Source organism: Lacerta agilis, chromosome 15 (genome assembly GCF_009819535.1).
Source record: "Lacerta agilis isolate rLacAgi1 chromosome 15, rLacAgi1.pri, whole genome shotgun sequence".
Taxonomy (NCBI): domain Eukaryota; kingdom Metazoa; phylum Chordata; class Lepidosauria; order Squamata; family Lacertidae; genus Lacerta; species Lacerta agilis.
The window spans coordinates 32268025-32293045 of record NC_046326.1 but is presented as its reverse complement, the minus strand read 5'-3'; the positions used below and the strand labels follow the sequence as shown (position 1 = coordinate 32293045).

Sequence of the window (25021 nt, the reverse complement as noted above, 5' to 3'; positions counted from 1 at the left end):
GCATTCACTTATTTGTCCCTTGAACACAAACTGCAGTGCAGTGATGGCAGTTTGAGAGGGAGGAGAATTTCGTTACCTTGGGTGAAGCAGGGCTGAGCAGAGAACCCAGCTGGATTGTGGGAAAGCTTTGACTTTTCCATTGGAAGTGGGCAGGGGAGGGGGGCTAGGATTCAGCAGGAATCTAACTCTTTTGTCTTTTCTAAAGGATCCAGAATGGTTTGGGAGGGGGTTGCTGGGGGATATTTCCTACTTCAGACAAATTAAACTACAACTTCTTGAGTAAGTTGTCAAAACTTTAAAGGCTGAAATCTAATTGATCATTGTGTTATATGAAGTTACAACATTATTTTGTGCTTGCTTTTATAACAAGTTGTGTCCTGGCTACTGCTGGCATTAGACTTACTCTTGGGTTCTGAACATGTCTGCTTAAATCTGTGTTGTGGTTGATTGCAAGTGCTTACACTATTACACCATTTAAAGGACTACTGTGGAAGAGTTCCCGTTATTGGTCGGTTGGTGACCAGAAGGAAAACTGCTAACACAGCAGTTTGACCACACACACACACACACACGAGTCTCTTGAGACAGATGGATGCCAGCAAGGTGACAACTGCATGCTTTTTTCTTTTGTTGGAAATAAGCTTGGTTTCTCTTTCCAACCTCACCCCTAGAACAGTTATTCAGAAATGGGAATGTCTCTCCTATTCTTCCTTTGAGGCGATACAGATGGCCGTTAAGAGTGCAGTTCTTGGGATATTAACCAGCTTGTTTAAAAGGGTTGTCTTGCCTTGTGGACGTTTACAGGTCACTGCACAAACTGCAGGCAAGGCTGACCTGTCTCTATTAAGAAGGGTATATTGGTGGGCATAGGAGGCAAGATGTCAACTGGATCCAAGGTTCAGTAGAAACGTCTCTTCCAGTCCTGACTTTTTTTATTCATTTGTATCTTATCTTTCAGGAAAACATTTCCATTGCTTGTCTTACTAAAAGTATGAATAGTAAAAAGAAGCTTGAAGGGTTTTAGCTCAGGAGAGCATCTGCTTTGCATGCAGAAAATGCTAGGTTCAATTCCTGGCATCGCCAGGTAAGGCTAGGAAAAATCCCATCTGAAACACAGGAGAGCCAATCAGTGTGAACAATAATGAGCAAATGGACCATTAAATCGGCTCAGAATAAGGCAGCTTCCTGAGTTCTTAGGAATGTCATAGACCAATTTACAATTTTAAAAGAAGTACCTAAGTATGCATGCAGACCATAGGGATTATGATTTTGAGTATTGCTCTATAAGAAAATGTCTTCAGCATATCTAAAGACCTGTCGAATTTCCTCAGGGAGTGTCACCCCTGAAAAGCCCTATCCCTTTTATCTGTAAATTTAATTTTGGTGTCAGATATCTGGTCCTCCACAGGCAATCATGGGGCTTTGGTAGGTGCCCATTATTATTATTATTACACTTTATTAAATTTGTATACTGCCCTATACCCACAGGTCTCAGGCCGGTTTGCACCAGTGTAAAAGTGGTGGAGAACGTGTGGTTGTCTGGATATTGGACCTCAGTTCCCATCATTCATGACAATGAGTCAGGGTAGTTCAGGCAGGATGTAAATAATTTTTTGTACTCTTGTAAATAATTTTTTGTACTCTTGTACTCTTGTACGGCACATTTCATTCTCTTTTTTGCATTGGATGTTGATGTGGTATACAGCAAACTTCTGGGAGGAGCTTTTTCATCACTGGCTACTATGGAAGTATGTGAAGGAATTATTCTACTGTACTAAAATGTGAATACATGCTCTGGCGGATTGAACAAACAAGACCAATGGTAAAGAAGGCTGTTTCTGCATGTGCTGTAGAAGAAAGTGAGGGGCAGATGAGGCTTGTCAACCTGGGGAGGCAACCCATCTAGGAGAAGGAAAACTGATCCTAAACCTCCACTGTCTTGCATGACATCTTCAGAAGAAAAGGCTAAGGAGTAAAACCTGCAGAAATCCGGAGTGGACTTCCTAAGACGGTCGCATGGCGCTTTGTATGCCTCCTTCCGGCAACTCCTACCAAGCTGGTGCCAAAACATACTGCTCTGCTTTCCTTTGGACATCAGTGAGGCTGAGAGGTGGGGTTTGTCATCTGGGCAACCCAGGACCTCTGCTCGCACTGCCCTGGCTTGCATCCCAGGGAGGTTACTTCGGTGCTGCTAACACAGCAGTCTGACCTCCAAAGGCACACTCCATCTTTCTGTCTCTTGAGTAAGACAGATGCCAACAAGAACTAATGGAATTCAATGGGATAATACAAAGAATGCTACTATTATTCCTTCTTCCCAATCTGGAAAATATTAGGACTGGATAGCTTATTAAAGATTTAGACAGCTCTTGGCCCAATCAAACAAATTTTAGGTAGCCATGGTGGCCACTAGGAAAACTGAAAATGCAGTAGTAGCATCATACTTCTTGTGAGGACTAACAATCCTCAAAATTCACTGAAACTCTGAACTTGGGTTTGCTCTTTTTCGATCTTACTTTGGTCCTAATGTAAAGTTCTACTGTAGTGTTGCTTTTGGAATTTGGCAAATGCCACAGAGGCCCAAGTCTGTAATAAGAAACATAAATTAGTAGTGTAGTCTATATGCCTACACAGGAGTAAGCTCCATTGCGTTCAGTGAGACTTAATCTCAGGTACATAACAGGATTGCAGTGTTTATTAGAAACCCATTTTCTTCCAGATTTTGTACTACTACAAAGGAGTGGAGATAAATGTTCTAACACTTACTGTCCTAATTTTTTATTTTTCTCCATCACTATTACTGTTATTGACACACAACTTACAAGTTTACACAAATGATTTTCTGCCCCCCTCCCCAGTTGTACAGGACAGGGAGAAGCTGAATTTAATTTACACACAGAGAGACAGAGAGAGAGAGAGAGAGAGAGAGAGAGAAGACGTGAAGACTTGGTCTATTTATATGCACATTTTATTATTCTATTTCTAAAACCAATACAAAGTTACTTAAAAAACAGAGGCCAGCAGCACACAACATTAACTCCACCAAGGATTCAGGGCTCCCTGCATGTCAGGTCTGTGGTGGCTTGAAGACTCCTCCTTGCAGGGCTTCTCTTCTCTCACATCACTCCCAGGATCATCTGCTTTCTGTTGCTCTGGGCCTTTCTTTGGGCATATCTACCTTCTTGTGCTTCTCACTGTGGATTATTCTCTGTTCTTTCCTGTCCCTGTCTGTGGCTGTCTGGAGACCTAACTCTCGCACGCTCCTACTTAGACTCCCGTTCACGTTGTGCCCAGCTTGCATGTTTGTGCCCAGATGTGCTACTCCAGGTCTGCTGACTTGTATTGGCATGTCGTTCATACCTTGGGTCTTCCTTCTCCACTTTGATCCTGGTTTTACGAGGCGAGTCTGCAAGCTGTTCCTCTGTCACCCATTTTTGGTGCTCTTTTCTTTCTCTTCTTGGATTTCTCTTTTTTGTGTTTCTTTACTACCACCTCACTGTCTTTGGGGGACTCTGGTGAACTTGGAGGTGTTTTAGCACCACATCCTCTTTCTCGGAGAGCTTTTGTCACATCATCAATATCCTCGGAGTCTTTCAGTGGACGGTAGTTAGCCACATGGTCGACACGAACTGTCCTCCCTTTAATCTTTATTCCATTAAAATTGTCAACCGCAAGAATGGTGCTTCGCTGATCTTCATAGCAAATGAAACAGAAACCTTTGGATTTCCCTGTTGTCTTATCACGCACCAGATTTATGTTCACAATTTCCCCATACTGCGAAAACACACAAAGAATGTCGCCTTCCGTCAGCTCATAGGGCAGACCACCCACAAACACCCAGGCACTGTCACTGTACGCCGCATGCCAGGAGACCTTATCTTGTACACCAAGCTGTGCCTCACGCTCATTCAGCTCATTGATCAGCTTCACTTTGGTTAGTGGATTCATGCTGGTTCTCTTCGTCTATCGTATGCAAAAAAAAAAAAAATTTTTTTTTAAACACTCATAAAAATTTACTGACCTTTCAAAAGCCCTGTTAGGTAGCAAATGCATTTACCGGTACCTGCAGTTATACACTTCCGTTATGGTAGCAGAGGGGCCATGTGTTCTAATTTACAGAAGGCAGTCTTCTCTTTTCTCATTATTTATTGCACACCCCTCAACCTAAGGTCCCTGGGTAGATTGCAACACAATACTGTATTAATATTAAAGCACAATATTGAAAACGGATTGAAGTGTCGGACTACAGCCTGGAAGGCCACAGCTCAAATCCCAGTTTAGCTAGGAAGCTCACACTGTGTAGCTTTGGGCCAGTCCCTGCCTCTAGGCCTACCTCACAGGGTTGGTGTGTTGAGGTTAAAAATGAGGGCGCGGGAGAACCACGTACGCCACCCTTGAGTTAAATACACAAAAATGTGCTCAGAGGGGCACTTTTGCCACGGCCTCGCTTTTAAAAGCAAGTCAAAACTTCCTCTCCGGGTAGAGGCGGTGGTACTCTGCACGTGCTCAGAGGCACATCGCCCTCGGGGCGGGGTAGGAAGACCTCGGAAAAGAACGCGCGGTGTAAAACTATTCCTTCGAAACCCGAATTCGGTCCTCCTCCTGCAGCTTCTTCCCAGCGGCCATAACTTCACCCGAGACAGGAAGGCTGCGCGGCTACTGCGCGTGCGCCCCCCGCCTCCTTTTCTCTCCTTCCTTCCTCCCTCCCCGACGCACCCCGCTCTATTTCGACCTCCTCCCGCTCTCACTTCAGATCTCGCGAGAGCTCCGAGGCAGCGGCCCAGGGCCAACATGGCGGAAGGTATGCGCGATGCGGGCGGCGGCAGCAGCAGCAATGCCAGCTGCACCTTGAGGAGCGGGAGGGTTTTCCCCCACCTCAGGCGGTTTTTTCTGTGGGGCGGAGCGCTTAGCTAACAGTGGTTTTGGTGCTGTTGGGGTGGTGTGCGGGGGGGGGGAGATTGAAACCGGCTTGGAGGGCGGGGTGGGGGGAGTGTTTGGGCGTGCCTGGTTTATTTGTGTTAGTATTTTATTTAACTCTATTTCCTCCCGAGGAGATCGAGGCATGTTAGGTAGACATCCCCCGCCTTATATCCTCACAAGAGCCCTGGGAGGTAGGCGAGGCCATAGTGGTGCAGTGGTTAGAGAGAATGTGGACCAGGACTTGTGAGGGACCTGGGTTCAAATCCTCCCCCCCTCCAACTCAGCCAAGTGACCTTGAGGGCAGGTCACAGCCCCTCAGCCTGACCTACCTCGCAGGGTTTGTTTCATCGGCGCCATACAATTTATACACCATTTGATTTTAAAACATGCACACACACATCAAAGCAGTTTACAAAAGATGAAATATTGAAATATAGAGAAAGTCACAACCCTGCCTTCAAACATACAAAAGTTAAGATAACTGAAGATAACTGAAGCAAATTAAAATTATCTTGGCTTTCTGGGTAGACTTTTAGCAGGTGCAAAAAAAAAAAAATGAGTATGGTGAAGGCGTCTGCTTGTTCTCAATAGGCAAGGAGTTCCAAAGTGCACTACTGTAAAGGATCAAGCTCGTACAAATATGAAACGGGTATTATTATCTGTAAGTACTGCCGATTCCACTGATCAAAGCCGTTAAGTGGGTGCACATCTGATAAAGCAAACTTGTGCGGAGTTGTTAAGGGCTTCATATGCCAATAGTAACACCTTGAACTTGGCTCAGTAGCAAATCGGGAACTAGTGCAGAGCTCTGTGCACAGGTGTTATGGGTTGACGATGCCTTGCTCCTGTCAGCGATTGTGCTGCAGCATTCTGCACTAACTGCAACTTCTGGATCAGGAGCACATTGCAGTAATCCAGTCTTGAAGTAATCAATGCATGAACTACTGTGGCAAGGCAGGGGTTGTGAGGAGGTCACCTGGGAGTGAGTGTTACTTGGCCCTGGGTGGGGTGTTGCATGTTTGTATGCAGTGGGGCATGAGAGACTCTTTTCCAACAACTCTTTCTGCTTGTTGAGTTATGTAGAAGCTTATGTGTGGAAGTAGAACATGAGTAGGCAAACTAAGGCCCGGGGTCCAGATCCGACCCAATCGCCTTCTAAATCTGGCCTGCGGACGGTCCGGAATCAGCATGTTTTTTCATGAGTAGAATGTGTCCTTTTATTTAAAATGCATCTCTGGGTTATTTGTGGGGCATAGGAATTTGTTCATTCCCCCCCCCAAAAAAAATAGTCTGGCCCCCCAGAAAGTCTGAGGGACAGTGGACCGGCCCCCTGCTGAAAAAGTTTGCTGACCCCTGAAGTAGAGGAAGACTATTTTCCTAGATAGGAGGTGTTTCTTTGAAATGGGGGAGTTATAGTGGCACCACTCCACCCCTGTATGCATGCATGTATGCACCCACCCACACACTTAGGAACCTAAAGAGTCTGCCCTATACCAAATCACCCCATTGGTCTTTCTACACTGACTGGTGGCAATGGTGTGTCCATTTGTCTGTCCTATCTCCTGGTACCTAGTGCTTTTAATTGAACCTAGGACCTTCTACATGAAAAAGTGTAGTTGGCTCCACTGAGTTACATGTGGGCAAATCCACACCATAGATTTAAACTTCATTCAGCAAACACTTAAAGCACACAACCTCCATTCTCTAAATAATCATGGGAACTGTAGTTTATCCCTCACAGATCTACAGATCACAGTTCCTTATGAAACTTTATTTTCCAGGATTCTTTGGGGAAATACATGTGATTTAAATGTGCTCTGGGTGTGTTTTTAATGTATGTGCAGATCTGCCAGTCTCTCTAGTTGTGTATTGCGTGCCAGTAGCAGCTCTCTTAGGAGTCCAGTGGAAAATGCCATGGATTGAACCTGCCACCTTCTGCATGCAAATTCTGTACTTATGACCCTTCCCTTATCTCAGCTGCTTAAAACTCAACTTGTTGCCTTGATTGTTAGTATCCCCTAACCAAGCTTCAGTTAAGGCATACATGGTTTCCTGCACCTATTTCTTTTCAGACCAACAGCACAGCTGCTTTAAGACACTTTAGCAACTCCTTTGAACTTTTTGTAAAGGATTACAAAAATCACCTCCATATTATTCTCTGTGTATTCATGTTGCTTTTCTGTAACGTGTCTCTGCCCCAAGGAGAGTGCAGTCATTGTTGTTATTTATACAGTACCCTCAGTGTGTATGGCACTTCACAGAGAAGGCCGCCCAAGAACTGAAGTGGTACTAGATCCCACCCAAAGCTGGGATCTACTTAGTAGTCACGGTCCATAGGGTCCTCAGTGTGCATGCTATTTTGCAGAGGCAAAACAAGGCAGGGGAAGGTTCCTGCTGGAAGAGATTCATTCTGTTATGCATAACAAAGTCTGTGTGCATGGTGCTTTATAGAATTATAGCAAGTCTTTGCCCGAAACAGCTTACAATGTAAAAGTCTAGAGGTGGTGTGGAGGATGGAGGCAGAGTGGGTGGCAGGCTGAAGCCAAGGTTAACAGTGGGGAGGAATGTGCATTAGGTTTACTTGTATCTATGTGGACTTCATTTCACTAGGAGATAAAGACTAAGGAATTTTGTGAAAGCGTCCATAAAAAGTTAGCCTTTGGTGAGGGATCTGAACAAAAGCAATTAAAAGCAAAGGGGAGTTTATTCAGTTGTTTCTTTTGGAGAAGACGGGAAGATGAGGGATCCTAGAATTGTAGAGTTGCAAGGGACCAGAAGGGTCATCTCGTCCAAACCAGCCTGCCCCCCCCCCAATGCAGGAATATTTTTGCTGAACTTGCGGCTCAAACCCACAACCCATCTCAAGGATGTTTCCTTGAGCATTGGGCTTATGTGTGTGGTAGTAGGGAGGACCCTTGAATGTACTTGTTACTGGAAAAATATAGCAGAAAATGTATGTAAGGGTTTGTATTTCTTTTCCTTGAAGGAGCTTGGGGCGGCATACATACTTATCCCTTCTCACCTCTTATTTTCCTCCCTGCAAATCTCTGAAGCAGGTTAGGTTGAGAAACAGTGGCAGGTTCAAGTTCGTCTGGTTCATTTCATGGCTGGCGTAGGATTTTGACCCAGCTCTTTCCATTTGTGGAAGGTTTCAGTGACATCAGAGAGTCTTCATTGGTAGTAAATGCACTTAGAAAGGGTGTTGAGTTGCATGAAGCAACCTAGGTTGCAGTGCTAAATAAATCCAGCCCCTAGTACTCTTTTGTAAATATGTTTAAGATTACAGCCCATATCATTTTCATGGGGTCCTGTTTAAGGCAGATTTACAGACATGAAGTCCAATTTAGTTCAGTGGGGCTTCTCCCTAGTTAGTGTGTGTAGGATTAGAATCATAGAGTTGGAAGAGACCACAAGGGTCATCCAGTCCAACCCCCTGCCAAGCAGGAAACATTGTGGCATTAGATTTAGAAAAGACTAGCTACCAAGTAAGTGACCATAAGATTGCACCCATACCTAAATGTTAGTCTCACTGCAATCAATGAATGACCATTTCTTTAGGATCGAGCTGTTCAATTGCATATCCAAGAACATTATTATTTTTATTACATTCTAAAAGAGAAAAGAGGCCAGTTTTTCATTAACCCTTCCCCAGATCTGTTTCCCTTGTGCATTTCTGCTCTATTCAAGATAAAAGGGAAATTTCAGAAATGTGCAAAAAGAAGAGCCCACCTACATGCTTTTGTTTTTGTTGTCGCTTTGAGGAATGGAGCCTGCGTCACCTGCCTCTCTCCTTCTGTCAAGCAGTGGCTCCCAACAGGCAGTGCTCCCCTCACCCATTGCCCTTTCATCAGGCTGGGAGGCTGCAAGGAATGCAGGGTGGGATTGAGGAGCATTTGAGCTGAGGATAAATTGGGGGTCAGATGGGAATAAACCCTGGACTGGATCTGGTCAACAGGCCAGCAGTTCTTCACCTGTGCTCTAAAGTGGCTTCAGAGTTATTGTCTGGATCCAAGGCAGCCCTTGCCAACAGCTTTGCTGGCTGGAGCTAATGGGAGCTGTCACCCAAAACCTCTGAAGAGTTCCAGGTTGGCTAAGACAAAATAAAATAAAAAATTCCTTCCAGTGGCACCTTAGAGACCAACTAAGTTTGTTCTTGGTATGAGCTTTCGTGTGCATGCACACTTCTTCAGATACACTGAAATGTATCTGAAGAAGTGTGCATGCACACGAAAGCTCATACCAAGAACAAACTTAGTTGGTCTCTAAGGTGCTGCTGGAAGGAATTTTTTATTTTATTTTGTTTTGACTATGGCAGACCAACATGGCTACCTACCCGTAACAGGTTGGCTAAGGTTGATCTAAGAAAACTCCCTTTTTAATCCTCCTTAGGCCATGATTCCTCTGGCAACCTTAGGCAGGATACCCACCCATCTAACTGTAACTACACTTTGCAGCTGAAATAATGATAGATGTATATAATAACCGATGGACTAATTTTTGTTGATAATGTAGAGGACAAGCTTTTGATCAGAGTGGGCTATCAAATTGTTTAAAAATGAACACCCTTATCTGGCTTGTTTAGCTCCTCCCTACTAGCAGTGTTGTGGAGGAAACAAACTCAAACCTTGGCTTAGCATTGCACCCAGTTTCATGGTTTGTTTTGCTCAAACCATGATTGGTTAGCCAAGAACAAGCCTTGATTTACTATCTTAGTTTGGATGTATTGCTGAGCCAGGGAATGTGGTGTTTTTCTTCTGTGCTCTAGTGAAATGCAAATGGTTTCTGATTTACTGTGACATGCATTTCCGTTTAGTAAATTTTTATTTGCTTTCCATATAGTCATTTCACTTTTCTGGGATGTTCAGAGGTGACTTGGATTTTTTAAACAATACTGAAAATTGTGCAATACCTACATGTGATGATCTGGCCGATTTTACTGACTTCCTCTCACAGCCAGAGATCCGTCCACGCAGTTTCATTTCTCAAAAAGTTTAAGAAGAATCCAGATCTTCGTAATGAAGAGACCTGCTTTTAAGGTTTCTTTCCCCTCAAATTTCTGAAGTGTTTGTCTTTGGTTGGTTTGCCCTCTGTGCCCTGGGTGAGCAAATGGTAGTAGATAAATAATCACAACAAAGTGTGGGTGGGCAAGTTTTTCCAAAGTAAATAGGACTTGGCTTAATGGTAAAAGCTGTAAGGCACTGTTGTGCAACAATTTGGACTGCTGCCCACTTAAAGAAGTTACTTAGTTTATTGAGTAAATTGGCTGAATATGAATAAACGTTGCACATGAACGAGCAGTTCTGAAGAAAAAGCATATACTTCCCTGTTTTTAGATAATAGATATGTTACAGCAGTTAGGAGACATTCCCACTTGTGTTTGAGAAGAGATACCGGTAAGTCCTCTGGTAAAAACACTAGCCATTTGCACCAGCTATATTCAAAATAAGGCTTCAGTTCTTTAGTTGATTGAGCCTTTAAAACATGCTTTTTTAAGTTAAACAGGGGTTGTTTTAACATTCCATCTTTAGTATGTGTCACTGAAGAACTGTATGTGTCATCTTTGAATATTAACCAGGCTGGGAAAATCCCATCTGGATATCTAGAGATCTCTTGCAAAAGCCCTCAAATAGGACGAGATAAACTTTAACATTGCCCTAATAGTTGCAGTCAAGTTAATGGTTTAGACCAGCCTTCTCCAACTTGGTAGCTATCAATCCCTGAACATTGGCCATGCTGGCTGTGGCAGATGGGAGCTGGAGTCCAAGAACGTCTGAAGCTCTACAGTTTCCCCAACCCTTGCTTTAACAAATGGCTTATCTGCTGGCCAGCTAATTAGTTGGTTTCTACTAGAAGCAACCACAACCTGCTCTGAATATATCCAAAGACGCTGAATGCTCTGCTGCAGATGAAAGCATTCCATGCAATGCCTAACTATGCATTATTCAGTGAAAGTTCCCTGATCAATACTGGTACCCTTCACTGCCTTAAAGTGATGGTGTTTGATTTTCTTGTAAAGCTTTTGGCTTCCTTAACCATGAAAGGTAAATTCTATATAGAATCATAGAATTGTAGAGTTGGAATGGACCCTGAGAATCAACCCCCTGCAACGCAGAAATATGCAGCTGTCCCATATAGGGATTGAAGCTGCAACCGTGGCATTATCAGCACCACACTCTAACCAATTGAGCTATCCAGGCTCAGAATAACCGGATAATATAGTGGCAGTATTCAGGTTGCAAGACTTATTCTCTTTTTTTCAGTCCAAACTGAAGGACCCCTGGGAAGAGTATGTATTGAATAGGGAGTCCATGCCCATGTGCATCCTTTGTAGAGTTCTTTTCACTGTTAAACATACCTTGCTGGAGCGTGCACAGATCCTGAGATCTAACGAGACATCATGGAGGGACTGGTCAAACCAGGACAGGGTGCAGGGATTGCCTCTTTATTGGGGAGTGGGTGCAGAGTCCAGAGTGGCATACTGGGAGGCTGTACCACTGGAACACCCCCTTCCTGCCCAGGATCCAACTCCTCAGCGATAACTGACTATTGGAGCATCTTCTTTCTCTCATGGCCCTGACGCAGTCTGTTCCAAACCACTGGGCCCCTTCCCAGGGTCGTTTGCAGGCAGCTCCTCCAACTGCGCCCCTCCCTTGTCCAACCAGCCCCTCCATGATGGCTCTTTGGGACTTGTGACACACACAGTTCTCAACTGTTCAGCAAGCCTTTCTTGCACACCTAGTTCCCTGCTCCAGGTATAACCTCGATTCTGGTGTAACTTTTCAAATTGCAGTTGCCTTTAAAATACTGGAGATCTCCTTCCTAAGAATAGATGCTTGGTATGGAATAAGTATACTACCAGAGTCTTGGACTAGATTTGTAAGGATTGTGTTAGATGATTCAGAATTTCTTTGTTAACGTACACCTACTTTGCAATGTCAGTTTTTTTATATCTACAACCAGTGTAAAATGTGAATGGTGATCTTAGCCAAGCCTTGATGCATTTTTAGAGCGTATCAAAGCACAGTTAATGCCACATATCTGGATTTTTAGCAAATCTTGTTGGCTGGTACTTAATGGAAACAATTAGTCATTCTTGGTGGATTTGACAGCATAAAGATCAATGAAGGAAGCCTCTTTAATGTCATCAGATGCAGTGTATTGATACAATAACTTAGCATACACCTCCCCCACTATGAGGATTGTTGGAGTGCAGACTATAGCCTCAGACTTCCTTTATCATTGCTCATTCTGAAGGGTAACAAGTATAAAGGCCAGGATCTTCCTTAGGCTTCCTACCTGAGATCCCCAGAGATACCAGGGAAACTGTTTGGGTCTCTTTAGGGACAAATTGTGATGGCAGCATGACTGAGCTGTATGAAGTTATGGGTGGAGTAGAGAAAGTGGATAGAGAGGGGTTCTCCCTCTGTCTCCCATAATACTAGATCCCAGGCTCGTCCAATGAACCGAACGCTGGAAGAAGCAAGATAGACAAAAGGAGGTACGTCTTTTCACTGCACATTGTTGCACTATGGAATTCGCTCCCACAAGGCGTGGCTGCCAACTCAAATGGCTTTAAAATGGAGTTAGGTCAAATTTATGGGTAGGATTAAGACTATTAATGACTGCTAGTCATGGTGGTTATATATTGCCTCCAGTATCATTGTTCATACACCTCTGAATACCAGTTGTTGGAGATCATTGCTGGGAGACTGCTGTTCCACACATGTCCTGCTTGTGACTGTGAGAATGTAATGCTGGATCAGATGTTCTTGGAGCAGCCTTCTCTATCCTTGAGTCCCCAAATGATGTTGGACCGCATTTCCCATAATCCTTAACCATTGGCCATGCTGATTGAGGTTGATGCAGGCTGTGGTCCAGAAACATCTAAGGACTCAAAATTGGGGGATTTTGTATGCAGAGTGTGTGCTCTACCATTTAGCTGCGACTAGGTTTTTCGGGTTTTTTTTTAATCCTTTCGCTCTTAACTTACCTGAGGTCCCAACAAGCCAGAGTTCCAGTACTTCCAAAAGGTATTCCAAAAGTTTTGACTTGAGCAAATCTCTTTGTCAAAGTATGTCTTAAGAGTGAAGCTCTTAAAATTGATTTTAGTCCGATTAGGGATTAGGATTGGTCACTTCAGGGAATGCATTTCTTGGATTTTTAGAATCTGAAAGACTGACACCAACAGAAATGTGCCTATTCTTTGCTTTGCTGGCCTTGTTCCTTTTCACCAGGGGTGGGTAGAGTTGGAGATTTTTATTGCCAGCGCAAGGTGGGAAGGAATCTTCACACCAGACAGGAGTATCATTGGCATACCGCAGTTCTTTCTGAAGTTTCTGCTTTTGGAAATGTATTTATTTGTGGGAACAGCAGGTGGATCCTCTGCTGATGCTTTAGTGCTCAAGTGCTCTGTGATGTTTAGCAGCGTGTCTGCTATAGAACTCTACATCTTCAGAAATCCTTGCCTGTCATTGTCCTCAACTTTTATCTCAAGGCTTATACACGCAAAACCTTTTTTTAAAATAGCCCGGCATCTTTTTAAAATTGGACGCCGCAGAGAGAATGTGCTGATGAACAATCATACAGTGAAATGACTAATGGTGCAATTGCATGCATTCTCAGAAAGCTCCTCTGTGTTTGATGGAATCAAAATGAACGTTTGTCACAAACTAATTCCCAACAGAACTGCATGCAAAGGGACAAACTTGAGCGCATCTCCCAGTTTGGTTATTCCTGGCATAGACCATCCAGTGTGGTACCCTCCAGTTCTTGTTGGACTACAATTCTCATCATTCCTGACCACTTGCTGTGCTGGCTGGGGCTCAGGGGAGTTGGAGTCCACAACTTCTAGAGGGCACTGCATTGGCTACGCTGGCTCTGTGCCTTTGAAGCTGTCTTGTACTGAGCCAGACAATTGGTCCATCTAGGCCAGGGGTCAGCAACCTTCGGCTCTCCAGATGTTTTGGACTACAATTCCCATCATCCCTGACCACTGGTCCTGTTAGCTAGGGATCATGGGAGTTGTAGGCCAAAACATCTGGAGAGCCGAAGGTTGCCTATGCCTGATCTAGGCCAATACTGTCTGCTTGGACTGCCAAGGGTCTTCCCAGGCCTGGTACATGAGGCAGAGATTGACCATAGACCCTTTTGGTTGCAAAGCACATGCTACAGCACTCAGCTATTTATACAAATAAAGTGTTTCTGCCCCACTCTTTAGCTTACAAAAAACACACACCAGTAGTTCCTTCCCTTCAGACTTAATATCTAAGAGATGTGACACGATTAAAAAAAGGATGAGGAGGGATGAGTCAAAAGGCAGGGAGGCAAACTCAGACACCAGTCTTACAGATCTTATAACAGTCAGCTGGGACTGAAGCAGTTCATGAAGCCTGTTGGAATGACTGCCGCTGTGTGAGTTGAGGGAGGGCCAAAGGCAGCTGGCCTCTTCATAGAGATGATGGAAGAGGCCTGCTTCCCTCCTCTCCCTATGCTCTGCAGCCTGATGGAGTGGCTACTGTGAGGTGCCAGTCGGCTTTTGCCCCTTTCCGATGTACCTTTTCAATTTCGTTCCGTTGTCTTTGCAGAAGAGGTGGCCAAACTGGAAAAACATTTGATGCTTCTCCGTCAGGAATATGTCAAGTTGCAGAAGAAGCTGACTGAGACGGAGAGGAAATGCACTCTCTTGGCCGCTCAGTCTAACAAGGAGAGTGCCAGCGACTCCTTCATCAGTCGGCTGCTTGCCATCGTAGCAGAGTTGTATGAGCAGGAGCAATACAGGTAAACGTGTGGTGGTGAAGACAGAACCATGGGCTGGGTTCTTCTGCTGTGTCGAGCAGAACTTAAGTTGTGACCCCATCTGCCAAGCCATGGTTTGACTGTGACATTTGAATCCGGCCTCTGCCTTTTAAAGATTTCGTCAGATGAGCCATTTGTGCCTCAGCCTTGTTTTGCAACCATAAGTGCTATCAATTTGTACCCAAATAAGCTTAACTTCCTTTCCGTTTTTTGCATCCATTACCAATTCTTCACTTCCACCAACACCCTTTCAGCTTTTACCAGGTACAGTCTCTTCTGAAATGCTGTGCCTCTTTTTCCTATCTCGTTATGCTATTTTATGCTATGCTTGCCATTTGCAAGAAAGCAGGGACAATGCATTAAGCACAGGAAAGCAAAATAGTTAAAACACCTTTAGAGGGCGCTTGCCCATGCAGGCATATTGTTCACACACGTAACATGGAAGCCATTAGAATGCTTCTGAACATTGGAAAAAACAAAGTTCCAAGATCTTATACTAGGTGAAATGCAGTCTAATCTAATCTTTCAAAAGGCAGAAGCTCTTCCTCCAACTTGACAGAATGGAAGCAAGGGGTTTCCTGTGTTTTCCTGCAGGGTAAAGTTAGAAACAAACTCTTTTGCTCGTGTCAAAATAATTGATTACAGGCCAAGCATGTATTTGTGGAGGATTGAGAGTTTCAGTTAATGGCCCTTGTAAAGATAGTGTTGCTTTAAAGTATTGCTGCTCACTTAATACATAAATGCAGCATATTTTGCTGGGAAACCGAGCCAGACAAATGTACTTTGCTTTTTTTTTTTTTTTTTGAAGTTAAATATTTATCTTGGACAAATACATTTTTGCTTTGCTTCCTAAGCACTTCCTAGTCTTCAAAACTGGATGTTAACACTGTTTCGGTATCCAGTGTTTTTTGGAGAGAGAAAGGGGACACACCCTAGAACTTGTTGCTCATAACTTTTCAGCTAGTGTGTAAGCCTAGATTTCTTAATTCACAAACCTCTTCCTTGTTTCATGTTTGCTGAAATGCAGAGATCATCATTCTGCATTATGCAGTAGTGGTAAAATCACTTAAAGACTTTAAATATAGTACAGTGATTAAACATAAGACAGCCTCAGACTTTCAGGCCTACAGGTTGGTGGTCATTTGTCAGTTGAGGGTCTCTCTCGTCAGTCCAAGCTCTGATAAACACTTAGCGAAGAAAGAGTTATTTTCAGCTCCTAAATGCTTAAATTCACTTTTACGATATCGCTGCTTAAACAGACATACGGTAAAATGGAACGGATGTGCATGCCTGCAGAATTTTAAGGGAGCGGCTTATATTTTGGTATTGTCTTTTTTCTTCCCCCCCCCCTGAATTTTAAAGGTGTGGCTTATATTCGGGTGCGGCTTATATTCGGGCCAATACGGTATCAGTGTATTCATTCTTAAAATATCATTCATGTATATGTATCAACCACTAATGCCTTTTTTTAAGCCATGTGAGCTCACTTTGACAGTGAGTTTAAATTTCCATATGATTAAAATAATATTTCTGAAGCAAAAGGCACAGCTTTTTTCTAAGATTATTCTTACATTTGTGGCAGTTATTTAAGGGGTGCCATTCCTTCCTATGTGGTGGTGCTTGCCATTTCTGGTTCTTTTTTTCTTTTCTTCTAAATACATAATTTAAAAAAAAATGGGTGCCTGTTTAATTGGCAGCATCCTTTTAGCTTCTCAAAAATTATTTTTTTTAAATCTGATTAGACGCATGGTGTTAAATTACCTGATTTATCTCCTCACTTCTGCTCTATAAATATATATTTATATATAAATAATAAATATATAAATTTCTGTCGTATTCCCCCATCACATTACCCATTCACCCCACCCCCAGTCTTGCTTTAAACAACCTTCAAATGGCTGTGGGCAAGTGTGCAAATCCTTTAGCTTTGAACCTTTTCATTGTTACCAGCACTGCCCAAACGGATAGGGTGGATCAGAGCTGCTTCCCCGATTGTGTTTTTTTTATTTTTTTATTTTAAAATTAAATACAAAAGGTGCAGACATGCAGCCACAGCTGGCCTGAGATGCAGCCTTGATGGTGTTAGAAAGACCAGGCCCATTGTGGGTGCATCACTGAGAGAAGAGATGTTGCTCTAATTCTTCTAACATTTTTCTTCTCAGATGAGCGTTTTGCCCCTTAATCGCGTGCCTGGGAATAGCAAACAAGCCTAACTCAGTTAGCTTCCCTCCTTGTTTGTGCACAGCCAGCATTTTCCTATCCCATTCACAAAGCGTGCAGACTCCCTGCTTCTTTCTGGAGGTTTCTTTGTGGCTGTTTGGGGCCATAAGAAGCCTGCAAAAGTGCCGTGGGGAATCCACATATTTCCACTGCTCTGCCTTTCTCCTCTACGGCAGAATACTCTGAGTTTCCTTGCTGCTGTGCAGAAGTTTGCAAAGTCATCTAAGCGCAGGTGTGTGTGTGTGTTTGTCTTGTGTTTCTCCAGTGACCTGAAGATAAAGGTTGGAGACAAGCGCATCAGCGCTCACAAATTTGTATTGGCAGCTCGCAGCGAGACTTGGAGCCTGGCCAACCTGGTGTCTACGGAGGAGCTGGATCTGTCAGGTTGGTTTCTGATTGGCTGGGGGGTGGTGAGAGAGATGCTTTCATTGGCTTTGGACGAGCAGTGAAAAGATGAAAGGCCCCTTTGGTAGAGGAGGTTGCAGTCTTATCCTTCTGGAGGTGCTCCGCCCACAGAAAGAGGCACTTGATCCATTAATTATGAAGCCTTTGTCTCCGGAACATGCTAATGGGCCTTTGAGAGCTCTGTGTGTAATGCTAGTTAAATCAGTAGCCCATCCCACTTTCATTTTAATGATGTGGATGTTAAGTGTGGTGGCCTGTTCGTCTTACAGAGTGGGAGCCCTCTCAGAGCTGGGAGACAAAGCTGTCTGAAATGGCCCGGTTATTCCTTTTGTTTTGAGGGTTGCTGTGTCAGAGCAGCCTGTGTAGCAATTCCATGTAAGGCAACTGTTGAGACGCCAGTCTTTTATCTTTATTGAAATTAGCTCTTTAATCAGTTGGGCGCCTCTTTATCTTCCTTTCTCTCTTTCCCTCCCTTCCCTAAAAACCTGCGACGATGGAGAGAGGGGAAATTATGGCCAGAGACGTTGATTCTAAACGAGCATTTATATTGCCAAGTTAGGTTTGCATTATAAAATGAAACGTGTTAAAAAGAGAGCCTTATAGATCACTTTATTTTTTAAAAATATATATTTTAAAAATCCTTCCAGTAGCACTTTAGAGACCAACTAAGTTTGTTCTTGGTATGAGCTTTTGTGTGCATGCACACTTCTTCAGCCCCTGCCCTCGGGCTTACAATATCACAAAAGGAAAAATGGATTCGGCGAGAGGAGGAAATAAACAAGCACAGGCATTATTTCTTTGTAGTTGCAGGATCTTCTGATGACCCGCTGGGATAGAAAACAGTTCAGGGAGAGGAGGCACCAAAAGTTGCTGGTGTCTCAGCTGGGCTAATGAATTGAGTTACTTCTCTTCCTTCTTCTGCTGCAGCCTGATGTAGTGGCTGCTGCCAGGTGGCAGAAGATTGTAGGAGGAACCTGGCTTCTCAGCAGAGCTGGTGGCAGTGTGCCCACGTCCCTTCTCTCTCCTCCACCTCTGCCACTATAGTGGCTCTGCCGTCAGGTGACAGATTTCCACCATGGGACACCCATGCTTGTGTATTAAGATGACTTTCGTTGGTAATGTGGGGTAGAAAGAGAATAAAACAGTTGCTCTATTTTGTTCATGGAGAGGTTTCCATGTCTAAAAGTGCATGGTTTCATAACATGGTGATTGCATGCAACACTAGTCCAGTTGAAACTTCCTGGCCTTGCATTCAGAGGGCAGAAGGTGTTTTGTGTCCTGTTCTGGATCTTTTTTGTTTATGAGGGTGGGGGGGGGGGCAGGATGAAATAAGTGGGAAGGACATAAACTACTCCAGCTCCAGCAATGGTATAGTTTTATCATCCAGCCCAGGATCATGCTGGCAGAATAGGAGGGTCCAGAATGCCCATTCTGGTATCAGTGAGACAATCTGGTTGCAGGACCTTTCTGCAGCCTCACATATAAGCTATAGGGATCCTGATTTGCCTCTGAGGGCAGACTTCTCTCTCATGGAGAGGGAGATCCAGTTAATCCTGTCAGGTCTTAAAATGTTTACAAGCTAAGTCCAAGGAAAGCTTTTTAGTATAGTCATACCTTGGTTTTTGGTTTTTGGTTTCTCGAATGTTTTGGCTCCCAAACGCCGCAAACATAGTAGTGACTGTTCCAGTTTGCGAACTATTTTGGGAAGCTGAACATCCGACAGGGCTTCTGTGGCTTCTGATTGGCTGCAGGAAGCCGCACTTTGGTTTCCAAACGTTTTGGAAGTTGAATGGACTTCTGGAATGGATTCCGTTCGACTTCCAAAGTACGACTGTGGTTTGAATATAACATTTAAACTGCACTAATGTGCTCCGTTTAATTATCTCCCCCAAATCCATTGATTCAGTTCAGCTGCTTCTGGGAAAAGGTGGTGTCCTACATATATTGCAAACTAGATAAAAAAATCAGACATGCTAAATCGGATACTAATTTATACAGGGCATTGGGGCTGGGGGAAGAGGAACGCTAGGGCTGCCTTCTCTTGACTATGTTTTTGTTGTGGGTTGGTGGGGCGTTGACGCCGTCGGGGCTTCCCCACATGATTGACGTCTTGCCTCTTACATCTCTGGCTGCAACGTGGAAAACAGCTTCTAATATTACTGCTCCCGCCAGCTCCTCTTTCTAGGGGGTGAGCAGGCAGCCAACACCTTCATTGCAGCAGAGCTATAAATACCACATTTACTAGTTCCTGAGATCGGGCAGGGGTGTGTGTGTGCCGCCCCACCTAGCACTCGCAGCAGCAGTGTGATGCTGCATTTCTTTACCATGGTGAGGGAAATGCCAGTAACTCCCCCTCCCCCCACATTGTAAGTACAGAAACAAGCTCATTGCTAACGTCTTGAGCAGGGGTAGGCAACCTAAGGCCCATGGGCCACAAGCGGCCCACAGGGGTCGTTTAACCGGCCCACGAGCCACTCCTGAACCGAGCTGCCTGCTCGGCGAGTCCCCCTGCGCCGCGCTGCGCTAAACCAGTGCAGCACGGCAGCGGGACTTGCTTCCGCGGCGCTGAAAATCACATCTACTCAGACGCTGAAAATTGCAGGCGCACGTATGAACGTATGCACGCAATCCAGCTCACGGAGGGATCTCCGCTGGAGTTAACCGGCCCAGGCGAGGTAAACCTTGCCGACCCCTGGTCTTGAGCATGGATAGGCAAACATAAGGCCCGGGGGCCGGATCCAGCCCAATCACCTTCTAAATCCGGCTCGTGTACGGTCCAGGAATCAGTGTGTTTTTACATGAGTAGAATGTGTCCTTTTATTTAAAATGCATCTCTGGGTTATTTGTGGGGCATAGGAATTCGTCCCCCCCCCCCAAAAAAAATAGTCCAACCCCCCACAAGGTCTATGGGACAGTGGACCGGCCCCCTGCTGAAAAAGTTTGCTGACCCCTGGTCTTCAGCATAAGAAGTGTGGTTGCTGGTGCATAAATACATAGTATGTAGTGGGGGGGGGGGGTTGTAAGTGCATGCCGGCTCTAGAGCCCTGCATGCTGGTGGTCCTCTAAAGGCCAAATCATAATCCCCTCCATGCTCTTCCAACAGATGCTGACCCAGACGTGACAACGGCGATGTTGCGATGGATCTATACAGATGAGCTGGAGCTGAGAGAAGATGACGTATTCCTGACCGAGCTGATGAAACTGGCAAACAGGTTTCAGCTGCAGCTCCTCAGGGAAAGGCAAGCCTCTGAATGAGCTGTTGCATCTGTTTCTTAATTAACCAGGCTATTTGTCCTAACGCAAGTGATTGCCCCCCCCCCCCCGTGGATCCCTCTGGGAAGCAGCTTTGAATTCAAAGATGGGCACTCTCAGAAATGCAGCTGTGATCAGGACCAATGGTGGGATCTCTTTCCTTTGGAAACAACTGCTGAGGATGCTTTGGGTCAGCCTTCCTGGTGACCTCCAGGTGTTCTAGGCTCACTGGTGAAGGTTGAAACAAAATAAAAAATAATCCTTCCAGTAGCACCTTAGAGACCAACTAAGTTTGTTCTTGGTATGAGCTTTCATGTGCATGCACACTTCTTCATACCAAGAACAAACTTAGTTGGTCTCTAAGGTGCTACTGGAAGGGATTTTTTTATTTTGTTTTGACTATGGCAGACCAACACGGCTACCTACCTGTAACTGGTGAAGGTTGGTTTAGATAAAGGTTGTCCTATTGCACGCATGGGTTAGATGGCCCTCTTGATGCTTCCTCCAGCAGATGATGGAAATCTCAGCAGGTTCTTCATCACACCTATACATTTGATCTGACTTTGTAGTAGTGAGCGCAGTGACACAGAGAATTCTGCTCTGGGATCTTGTGTGCTTCTGTTAATATATCCCATTTGTGTGTGCAAATGAACTTGGCTTTACTAGATGTATCGCATCTGCCTACTTTTGGCAATATGGGCAAGGCAACATCCCAGGCACGTGTTAATAGATGATAATGCTCAGATATTACTTGAATCAGGTATTACACCGGCCATGGCAAAGTTTCTTTCGGAGGTTATAAGAAACAAAGATCATCATGCCCTAGATAAAACAAAACAACTGCCTTGGTTCTACCATATGTCTGTCTGGTTGTTTTAACTGTATCTAGTTTTCAAATTGTTATGGTTTGTGTATTATGTTTTATGGGTCTTTGGACTGCAATAAAGTATTGATGATGATACTTGAATCAGGACATTATTTACAACAGGGTGATGGTGTTAGCAGCACAAGCAGAAAAGTCTTGCCTCTCTCATTCAACTGGATGCCTGGTAGCTGAATGGCAGAATGCCTCCTGTGAATGTCTTGCAGGGTGTTAGCCTTTTAGCCAAGAATATGAATCTTAACTTCAGAAGTTTTCAAGTGCAGGACAGGCAATTCCTTAGGAGCTAAAGGCTACTCCTTGAACACTGATTTGCTCTGAATGTGGAAACCATAGTTTCCTGGTTTGAATGCAGTGGGAAACTGTGGTTAATGAACTCAGGCTCTTCAGTTGTTGCTCAGCAAGGAGGGAAGAGATGACATACGCCACTTGCATATCTTAGTTTAATTAACTGAGATAGTTATGTCTGATCTGGGCCAAGATCTTTCAAAGAACTTCTTCAGTTTTACTAAAACTTTATAAAGCAGGTCTGTGTTCATACTTTTTAGCTACTGAGATAAGTCTTTTGATGCTGGCAGCGAAAATCATCTCCTAGTAAATCCCCTTTTTGCTGACCCCCGGCTCTTTCCCTGTCTGTCTTGGTAGGTGTGAAAAAGGAGTCATGTCACTTGTGAACGTCAGAAACTGCATCCGCTTCTATCAAACAGCTGAGGAGCTGGACGCCAGCACTTTGATGAACTACTGTGCAGAGATAATTGCTAGTCATTGGGTAAGCTCTGAGAGAGGAGCACGGGGTTCTTCCAAGAGGTCAAATGAGGATATGTGGTTTTTAATTTAAAAATGCAGCATTTACTCTGTTTCCAAGGCAAAGATTTCTGTAAAATTTGAGATTATACTGAGAATCCCCCACATTCCGTTTTGCAGCTGCACCATGTACAGCAGGGGAATTGCATGTTTGAAGGTTGCCCCACCTTGCATGTGGAAAGCTAGCATGTTAGAGAGAAGAATTTTAGCCCAGCGTTATCTTTGCCTTGTTAGCTTCCCACTTGCAAAGAGGTTTTTGTTTTCATTTGGTCTGCAGTTTGGTATATGCATCTGCTTAAAATGGGATGTCTTGGCACTTACAGCAGAACTGATGCCTGTACTGAAAACAGGCGGTTTCTGGTCTGTAATTATTGAATCATAGCTCAGTTCCAAAGAGTGTTCCCCCACTCCACCCGTGAAAACATTTTGCAGCGTGGGAGAAAAAGTGCCTCATTAAAGATCATCAGCCTATGTTACATGTGTGGATAAATAATCTCACAGGTTGAGACAACAAAATGTTGGAGGATGTTCCTGGTACAATGATTCATGCCCATGGGAGAGCCTTGTGTTCAAAGCTAAGATACAGAAGGAGCATGTTTATACCACCCAGAGCAATCAAACGGGTGGGGAACCTGTGCCCTGCCACATGTTGTTGGCATCCAACTCCCATCATCCCTGACCATTGGCCATGTTGGCTGGGGCTTATGGGAATTGTAGTAGAAAGCACCAGGTTGGTGACAGCTGGTCTAAGCAGCTTGCGGTAATTTATTTATACAGTACCCATCTTGCAGTAGTGTAGCACAGCTTCAAACCCAGCTTTCTCCATTCCTTGTGCTGCCCACTCAAACATTTATTTAAACACACACACACAAACACTGAATTTGTAAAGTAAAAATAAAATATAAAACAAACAGGAACAAACACAGTACACTAACCAAAACAAAACATAGACCCAAAACATAGACCCACAAACTCCTAGCATTGCAATGAAAACAAGAGAGTTAGAAATCATTTTACAGATTCACAAAAACACACGTGCTGCTCTTGCCGCGGCATTTATAGTTTTCAAGCCAGAAACTAATAAATGCTTGGGAATTGTATCCAGCCATATAGACTTTTGAGAGGCAGGTGGGAAAATCTGACCATGTACAATCAAATGTACTTTTTCAGTTTGACTCCCCACAAGTCTGTTTTTTCCCTCTGTTACCCATACACTTCTGAAAGCACAGATGCATGTAGAAATAGCTGTTACTTTTTTATGCTTGCTCTATGTTATGTTTTTATTTATTTGTTTGTTAAGGTGTAAGCCCGAGGGTAGGGAGTGTTGTTTTAATTTCATGTAAGCTGCTCCGGGAATCTTTTTGATAAGGAAAGGGTACAAATGCTACAAATAAATAAATAGCACCGGAGAAATGACTGAAGCTTGTGGTGTGATGTGGGGGCTAAGGTTGGAGCCAAGATATGTGACTTTATTGATTAATGATTTTTCCCCTCCCCCCAGGATGATTTGAGGAAAGAAGACTTTAGCAGTATGAGTGCTCAGCTATTGTATAAAATGATCAAATCCAAAACAGAGTTTCCTTTGCACAAAGCTATTAAAGTGGAGAGAGAAGATGTCGTTTTCCTGTATCTTATTGAAATGGATTCACAGGTATGCGGAGATCCTCCCCTAAATCTGCACTAGGATAGAATTTTGGAGATAGCACTCGATATGTTCCCTCTGCATCGTAAGAAAGCAGAATAGACTTTAGCATCTGAAATGAGTTTTTAAAAGCAAACACCTTCACTAGTTTGCAATTACATTTCTCCCCTCCCCTCTTAATATCACAAATAAAACCTTTCTCTTCGAAATGATGGTTGCTTCCCCCACAACCTCCACTGTCTTTTCTTTTAACTGTCCATAAGCCTGCCTTACGTTCAAACCATTGTTCTATTTAGTCCAGTCCTTAGTTCTTGAGCCTGGGACTTGTGTCATGCTTTGTCACTGAGCATGGCCTCTCCTAAGCTTCTCTGCCACCTTGCGTGGCTCCTTAGTGAGCGGCGTTAAATGTAGACTAAACACCAGAATCTTCATTTTTTTTATCTGCTGCTTTTTCTACCACGCTGTACGGTGCCCGACTTCTAACCCTGTTTCCCTGCAGCTGCCTGGGAAGCTAAACGAAGTAGATCACAACGGAGATCTTGCTTTAGATCTGGCACTTTCTCGGAGGCTGGAAAGCATTGCAACCACCCTGGTTAATCACAAGGCAGATGTGGACATGGTGGACAAGAAAGGCTGGAGCTTGTTGCATAAAGCTATTCAAAGGGGTAAGAATAAACTGTGTTTGTAAAATATATAGTTCACTTTCCAGCTAAGAATTCATTCCACATTCCTGGCAAAACCACCTCATAGAATCATAGAGTTGGCAGGGACCTTGAGGGTCACCTAATCCAATCCCCTGTAATGCAGGGATCTCAGATTTCATAGGTGCTAGCATTTAAATGTGTAGATCACAGGTAGGGAACCTCGGGGCCCCTAGAGCCAAATGCTGGCCTCCAGGCCTCTCTTGTCATCAGTAAACGAATGGATAGAAGATATGTACATACAAACTTGCAACACAAGAACAAGAAGTCGCCTACAAACGTAGGCTTGCCATGGCAGATTTAATGATATTTGGAATTCATTTTTTTAAACACTGTATTAGGTTAAGTTTAGGTTAACCGCAATAACAATCATGTAATGTTATAGTTTTTGTTTTTTACATG

The 25021-nt window shown here is 44.0% G+C and overlaps 2 protein-coding genes across 2 annotated transcripts in view; one reads left to right on the top strand and one right to left on the bottom strand.

The window, feature by feature from the left end:
- Nucleotides 1-3204: 3204 nt before the first annotated feature.
- LOC117060147 (RNA-binding motif protein, X-linked 2-like) lies at nt 3205-4646 on the bottom strand. Its single transcript, XM_033172301.1, is given in 3 exon segments — nt 3205-3444; nt 3446-3966; nt 4334-4646. Coding segments are annotated over 2 exon segments (684 nt in total). The 5' UTR covers nt 3949-3966; nt 4334-4646; the 3' UTR covers nt 3205-3263.
- A 91-nt stretch (nt 4647-4737) lies between these two features.
- ANKFY1 (ankyrin repeat and FYVE domain containing 1) overlaps nt 4738-25021 on the top strand; it is a 45068-nt gene continuing 24784 nt past the window's right edge. Inside the window, exons 1-7 of the mRNA XM_033172368.1 lie at nt 4738-4801; nt 14505-14697; nt 17201-17319; nt 20444-20579; nt 22118-22241; nt 23778-23927; nt 24418-24583. Coding sequence (XP_033028259.1) covers nt 4792-4801; nt 14505-14697; nt 17201-17319; nt 20444-20579; nt 22118-22241; nt 23778-23927; nt 24418-24583 — 898 coding nt within the window. The 5' untranslated portion in view covers nt 4738-4791. The remainder of the gene's footprint in view (nt 4802-14504; nt 14698-17200; nt 17320-20443; nt 20580-22117; nt 22242-23777; nt 23928-24417; nt 24584-25021) is intronic.